The following is a 7,869-nucleotide window of genomic DNA, read 5'->3' on the forward strand; positions in this document are numbered from 1 at the left end:
AGTAACTCACTCCAGTGTGCCAGTAAACCATATTTCTGTAGTTGGTACTGAAGATGTAATGAAAATGTATATTTACTCCTCACTACCACACCATATCCTACCATGCCATACCACTGTATTTCAAAGACACTGTTGCACCACATATACAAATACACAAGCTCACACATCCACACATGTTCTGAGTTTTCATGTCCGTTAGCATCCTTCGCACACCAAGCTATCTCCGTACGTGGAGCTTTCCAGGGTTGAACTCGGTCCTTCAGACAATATGAATATCTGTTTATATGGTTGCAGAGTTGTGGGGTCAGACTGCAACCTGGTGTAAATCACAGCAGCTTAACTGATCTGTACTTGGTATTTCTCTATTCAGTGTTTTAGCCTTTTTCTTCTTTGCTGAGTAAACCCTTGCTGGCCCCAGTGGGCTTCCCTGCTGCTGCCATTTTGTTTAATCCAGAAGGCATTAATTTTACTCTTTTCAGAGCATTTTGTGGATAAGCTGTACATTCACTCAAACTTCTAAATGATATTCTAAAATCATCTGTGCATTCATCCCAAGCATAATATGCCCTTTTCTGCCTAGGCGCAGGAGTTCATTACAAATGGAAAGTAAATGAGAAGCTAAAATTGAAACTTGCTAACAACCTCAATATGGACATATGATATCCTGAAAATCACCAGCTGTTAAAAGGTCTTGAAAAGAAGAACAAATCTGAAAGAGTTAATATTAACAGGGAGATTAACATGATAAAAATGACAAAAAACTCTAGGCAATTTGCCAGTAGCAAGTGTAGTTTCTGAAAAAAGTTGGGAAAAAATCTGTAGGGCAGCTAGATGAGAATGCTGAAGAGAAAGCTTCTAAAGATTTAACTACAAATGGTCAGAAAAAACCCCCAAACATTTCAGCTCTCTGAACGAGAGTAATTCAACATTGATTTGAAAGAAATCATTTTAAATAAGTGAAAACTATTTTTTAAGGTAAACCAACATATTTTGGGAAATCCAGGTTACTGCAGAGCTTTATTTAGTTGCATTTTATTTATGCTGTTATGCAGCTGCACTTAATCTTACAGATCTTAAGATGGATGCCAAGACTCAAAACTGAAATAGAGTCAACGGTCTCAATCTGTAATTGTGTGGTGGCTCTGAAAGAAGCACAGAGCATGCCTTGAACACACTGATAAATTCGGTATGTTCTGTGGAGCCCCGTGAAATAAAGATACACATAACAGCCTTTCCGATATTACTGTTTAATATTAGTCTGTTCTCATCTTCTTCAGGTTAGTCTTGATTCCCGGGTGAGAGAAGTGATCAACAGAAACTTGTTGGATCCCAGCCCTCACATGTATGAAGATGCCCAACTCCAGATATATACCCTAATGCACAGAGACTCTTTTCCAAGGTTTTTGAACTCTCAGATTTATAAGTCTCTCGTTGAAAGTATTACAGGCTCTACTTCTGAAACTTAGTTTTCATTTTCAAACAAAATACCTTGATTTTTTTTTTGGTGGGTGGGATGGAAGAAAAGTAGTTTAATAACATCTGGAGCTGGGTTCCTGGAGAACTACAGTTTAGCACTACTCAGGCTACTGTGAAGAAAACAAATACATATTATGGTCTCTGTCTACATTTTTACCAAGGTCCTCCTTGCTCGAGATGGCGTGGGAGGGGAACAATGGATTTGCCAAAATACATTTGTTTCACACTCCTTTCACCCTACTGCAGTCAAGATTGCAATGATGTATTTGTAGTTTTATGAACAGTCTCCTTGTGTATCCTCACACTGCATGTGCAAGGTAAAACTGCTTCACTTACCACTTAGTTGTTGCAATATTTAATCCAATAACATAAATTATATCTGTATTTAAAAACTTTTTTTGTGCAATACAGTCTTATGGTACATAGAAACAATTGCAGCAAACCAGAAAGAGGCTTGCATTTTTTAACATCACTAACTGAAAAAAGCCAATTTTTAAGGTGTAGCATTACTCAACATGCTCTACTGAGTACAATACACTGACTTTTTGAAGCCAATATTTCTGTACAGAAAAAAAGAGCTATTTATCACTGTTTATTTAAAATAAATCAAGCGGAGGATTTCTCTGGTTGTTCACTGCCAAAACTGTGGCATTTTCATTACAGAGTTTGCAATGTCAAAAAAAAAAAAAAAAAGAAGAAGAAAAAAAAGCACAAACCACTTAAAGGGATCCGTATCTGGGTGACACAATCTATGCGCTGATATTGTTTAATTGTTAAAAGAACAAAGATTTTCAATGTACATTTCAGATGTCAGATACTGTAACTGATTTATTAAAGACTGGCTCTCCAGTTCTAACACTGTTGTATAATGTTATGTACTTCAGAAAAAAAAAAAAAACAAAACAACAAAAAAACCAAACAAAAAAAACCAAACCACAAAACAAAAAAAAAACCACAAAAAGCTTGATAATTTAGTTTTTTGAATAAAGAAATTTAATAAAAGATTGCCTACATGTAGCATTTTAGAGCATTTTAGAACATTTTGATGAATTGCATCTGTCCTGTAAGATTTTTTTTTTGGAAAGCTAAATCCAGTAAAAAGTGTTTTTAAACAAAGTAATGTTTTACGAGGTGGCGGGTTAAAGAAGACTTATCTTAGCTTCTAGCCTCATTGATTTTGAGTAACTCCTTGAAAACGAGGGGTTTGGAGAGTAATATTAAACCAAACTTCAAGGGCTCCTAAACCTACAGTCCTTACCCAAGCAAAATGCCTACGGAAACGCACCGGGTGTCTTTCCTGGGTAAAGAATCCCGTACTGAGCCCTTCATCAGAGCTAAGGCAGCACGGTACTCCCATCACTTGGCTGCCGTGGTGTTTTTAATAGGTGTTTGCTTGGCCTTTTTATCAAAAAAAACGTCCAATTTTAGGATGCATTTTGATGTTTAAAGAGACAGTGACTCGGAACTTTAAAAAACCCATCTTCATACCGACCATATACAAGCAAAGTGAGCATTAGCATCCCTCACAAACTGCGAAAGATGTACCAAGAAACAGCTTTGAATACTCGTTAAATATATATATGTATTTATGTGTATATATATATATTTAATACTGACAACTCTGGTCTTACCCTAAGACTTAAGAGGCAAGGTTCTTCTCACTTAAGGTAGGACTAAACATGGCATAAGCCCGTTGCTTTTGATGGGACTGGAAGGTCTGGCAGTTGTGTCCTTGAGTGGAATCTAGCCCCGACACGCTTGGCTCCGAGCACCCAGTTACTCCTTGCAGGCAGCCTCCGGTGCCGGCTCTCGCTGCAGCCACTGCTGCCGAGGCGGGTCTGCTGCTCGCTGGTAACTGGTAGGATGCAAGTCTTAGTTTATCTTCTGGGGCTTTTTTTTTTTTTCCTTTGTTTTACTACCTCTCTTTTTTTTTTTCTTTTTTTTTTTTTTTAATTTATTGAACATGCTTCGAATAGCAAGTCTGGGGAATTTTTTAATCATTCTTTTTACTTGAAACTTGTGTGCTTTTTTTGGATATATATACGAACAATTTAACGAACTGTTTCTTAAACTCATTTGGTTTTGTAATTTATATAGAATTCAGGAGATGATTAAAAGGGCTATTCTCTATTCCCTATGCAAATATTTTAACTGTTGTAGTGTTTGACAAAATGGGATCTAAAAAAAAATCTGCAAAGTGGAAAACAAATCTGTTTACAGTGGCGTTGCTGACTATCCTACCATATTCAGCACTTTTAAATATTGTTATTTATGAAAATGTAGTTTAAAATGCAAGACAAAATATTTATAAATGTTTCTTTTAATAAATACCTGTTTTGTCTGAAAATGTTATTGTGTTATGACAACTTTATTCATGTTGGTTAGCTACTTACCATTATGAATAAAATATTCAATTATTATACAGATAGAATAATAGCTATGATGTTTACAAATCCTGAGGGGGGAAAACTCAGTGAGAAAGGACTGCCTCCTTCTACTGTGAAACACTGTTAGAAAAAATGATTTTTTTCTGGCTTTTTTTCTTAATTGGAATTTAACTATGGTCCTACATATGTCTAGTATCATTTGATTACAGTTCTATTTACTGTGGTACTAAACATATACAGCATCATATATGTATATATTTACATAGCGTAATTTCAAGTTTGTTGGTGTTTGAGGCACAATACATTTAGTCCACACCTCTAAACAATGCGTAAGAGACAAAACTGCATGCGTAAGTCTTTACAAATGTAGACTTGAATATTCTTAATGTTACTATTTGATGGTGACCTGCTAGTCATAAGCTATCTTTATAAGATATTTCACACAGGTAGAAGTTCTTGTCAACATAGACAAGTCATCCTTTCAAGGACAGTTTTAAAGCTAAATGTGTGGGCCCTAAAATATTATCTTGATTTCTAGCATAAGATTCCAAAATCTGTATTTGGAAACTGTTACATCATTTTGAAAAATATTACACCAATCTTCAGTGTAATACTGCAATGAAATCACGTTCAAAAGTTGTTGTCTTAAATCCTCTGTTTGGAGGGATTTAAAAATTGAACATAACATGTGAAGTTTCTTTCTTGGAGCAAATGCTCACATTAAAATGTTTAATATACATTTTATCTATCAGTTTGGGTTTCCCAAATTTTTTTATGAAAAAATGGATATGGTCCAGATGGACAGTAAGTCGTGCCGTAACATGATCTCATTGCCTATCATACAGTGCTTTGAACACAAATTGTAAAAGAGTCAAGCTATTAAACTGATTTGCTGTGCATGCAGTGTACAATACACTTTGAAAAACTGCCTAAATACACTTATCCTATAGCCTGGAATAAAATAAGTATGTATTTAACTTGTATTTCAATTTTTCATGAGAATGTATACAGCAAGTGGACTACAGAAAGTGAGTTATGTCTTTGTCACTTTTGCCCAGTGTTTAATCTTTTCTGTCACATAGAGCCTAACGCCAAATAGCCACACATAAGCAGAGCATTTGTGTACTCTCCTGACCTTCAGATTTCAAAGAAACTGAATATATATTGTATTATGCATGTGTTCAACTTAGTCAACTTTCACATAACCAAACTGAAAGTAGTTTGGGATCCCCAGGATAAAACAAAACCCGCAGATAGTATCAAGAGCATTTAAATTAGACTGAAGGCACATAGGGTATGAAGGAGCCTAAAAGGAATGGTGGAGAAAAGACAGGTCAGTGACGCAGGTGGCTGGGCTGCGTGTTAACCAGCTGAGTCCAGGCAGCACGGTACCGGGGAAATGTGGCCACGGCGCTTCCAGCTCCACAGCCCGTCCACAACTCGCTTGAGCACCTGTAGAGTCCACATAATCTATTTGCAGGACAACAGAGAGTGGACACAAATTAGACTTAAGCTAGTAATAGCTGCTCTGTTTTAAATTAAAAGCACGCTAAGGTGTCTGCTAGGCTGTGGTCTTAGCCAAGCAAATAGAAGAGACCTACTTTCTACCTTAAACAGCTGGGGTTTAAGCTGTCACCTGATGCCAAACTTGCTCCCCTAGGCAGCAAATTCGATCAGGAGGAGCATCTGCCTGTGGAACCAGTATCTAAAAAAAGGTGGGGAGCTCCTTCAGTGAGAGCAGCTTGCTGGACTGACCACACTGTGAGCTCACTCAGCAACTGGAGCTTTTGTATGCAGTAAGTGCTTGCAAAAGCCATTTAGCGTAAGTATTCCACACACCAATTCAAAAGCTATCAAAGCTGATAGAAGAAAGTCTCTTAACTTCAGCAACTCTCTACACAAGGATCAAAGCTTAGCCCTCTACAAGGTCTGTGAGCTTGCTCCTAGCAGCGTTAACCCAGCCAACAACAGTCCTTATCAAATCCTACAAAGCAAAAAATTAAGGTTGCACATAGACAGACAGCTGCAATATCTACTTCAAGTTGAACCATGTCTAACTACCAACTTCAAAATAAGGTTTTTCTCAGCCCATAATGCTATTATTTTTTTGAGAGACCCAAGAGCAGCACTGTAGCACTATCCTGCGTTAGTGACAAAGGTCCAGTCCTGTTTGCCTATAGCCTGAGTATGTTTGCAGTGACAAAACATCAGCCTCACTCACATAGGTCCTGAATAATTCTGCCAGCAGTGGAAGTGATGTTTGTGGGATGAAAGAACAAAGCAATAATGGTACCAAAATCAGCTGGAAAAATAACCTGACATAAACATTGTCTGCATATTGCTTTAATGTTATAACTTAACAGAGAAGTTATACTAAAAGCCAGGTTTTGCCCCTTCCTTTATCCATAAATTCACTCTGTGGAAATCCATCCTTCAGATTTAAAACAGGGATATATAATTCAGGTAATTCAAAGGCTGACCATCATTCATCACACTGCCTTTTTATCTTCTCAAAAGCTTTACATTAAAGCCACCTTACTCTATATTTCCTGAGTCCTGCATACTTCTCTCAGAAGCAGGGTTCACACAGCCGTTAAGACTCTCATAATTTCTTTCATTGTTACAGAACACCAAAATATTTGGTCTATTAAATGCATAAATTTGATCATTTTTGTTTTACCTTTCTGAAAAAAGGCTTCAGGGAGCGTCATGGGCAGGCAGCAGTAAGTGCAAGTGAAGCTTTCGGTGGGTGGGATTTCAGAAGCAACGGCCTGGGCTGTTTACCAGCGCCAGCCTAGCTGCACAGACTGTACATCCTCCACAAGGCTCTTTGAGTGTCATTTTACTCATAAATTATTGCTACAGTGTATTTTGCCAATAAACTTTATTTGCCAATAAGCCTTATTCAAAGTGGTGCATTTACAATCATAGCAAAACGTTTTTATCAAACCATTCATTTAAATGTTTAATATTCTGAATAACAAATTCTCACGTTGTCCGTGTTGCCTTTGGATTTCCACAATGGAACAAAACTTCCAAGTTTTCATTTCTGACTACCAAAACTACTTAGGTATGCAAGCATTAGTCTTGCTTTGCATATTACATTAACGAAAATAACAATTTATAAATGTATCATATGGAAGCTACTGTGATTCCACCAGTGTAATTTAGTTGTAAAGTATGATTACCTAGTTCTGTTAAGACATGAACAAGGACAGAAGAACAGCAAAGACCCGACTTTGACTCCTCCAATGATTGTAGTATAAAATACTGGCTAATAAAGTTTTATGGATAGTTGCACATTTTTTATAATAAAGTATATTCTTCAAACCGTTTTGAGTTTAGCTAAGGTCTCATTAATGATGTTACCTAAAACAGGGTCACTGTGCCACCCTGTCTGGATACCAGAGGGGATTTGTCAACATCATCCCCCACCTTACATCACATCAGTTAAATGACTGCATCTTCACTGCCTTCCAGTTTAAAACATTTGACGTAAGACACTGTACTCAGATCTGTATTTTGTGAACGGGTAGTCTCTCAGCCTCACCATTAATCTCTGACATAGAGGCTCTTTCAATGGCCTTTTTCTCTTCTTCTGACAATGCATTTCTTTCCCTCCAAATGCTGAATTTTGCACCCGCTTTTACTGTGGAGGTATCCTTCCACAAGAATTTGCAGTTTCCTCCTCCTCCTCAGGGCATTTTAATTCTGAACATTTCTTCCGGAGCGAGAGGAGAAGGCCTGTAGGAGCAGCCCGGATACCCAAAGCCCCAGCCGACGCTTCCCGCGCCCCCTCCCTGAGGCGGCCCTGGAAGGCTGGCCGCAGTGCGGGGCCCGGTCACTGAACGGCCCCAGTGACCACCTCAGCACCCCCGCTCGCCTCAGGAGCCCTGCTTTAAACTGGTGGGTTTAAACTTGAGGATTTGGCGAGGTTGGGGGCTTTTATTTTCGGTCACAATGAATAAAAAACGCGCCCAAACGCCACCTCCCCCGCGACAGGAGC

The 7,869-nt window shown here is 38.1% G+C and overlaps 1 protein-coding gene across 4 annotated transcripts in view; it reads left to right on the plus strand.

Moving 5' to 3' along the window:
• RGS17 (regulator of G protein signaling 17) overlaps positions 1-4,837 on the plus strand; it is a 77,519-nt gene extending 72,682 nt beyond the window's left edge. For 3 of the 4 annotated variants that reach the window (XM_054820991.1, XM_054820988.1, XM_054820989.1), the window contains exon 5: positions 1,278-4,837. In XM_054820991.1, the coding sequence (XP_054676966.1) occupies positions 1,278-1,466 (189 nt within the window). In that variant the 3' untranslated portion in view covers positions 1,467-4,837. Of the gene's footprint in view, positions 1-1,070; positions 1,187-1,277 lie in introns of all 4 variants that reach the window. The other variant, XM_054820990.1, reaches the window with a different exon arrangement.
• Positions 4,838-7,869: the final 3,032 nt, after the last annotated feature.

The sequence above is a fragment of the Grus americana genome, chromosome 3, assembly GCF_028858705.1.
Source record: "Grus americana isolate bGruAme1 chromosome 3, bGruAme1.mat, whole genome shotgun sequence".
NCBI lineage: Eukaryota > Metazoa > Chordata > Aves > Gruiformes > Gruidae > Grus > Grus americana.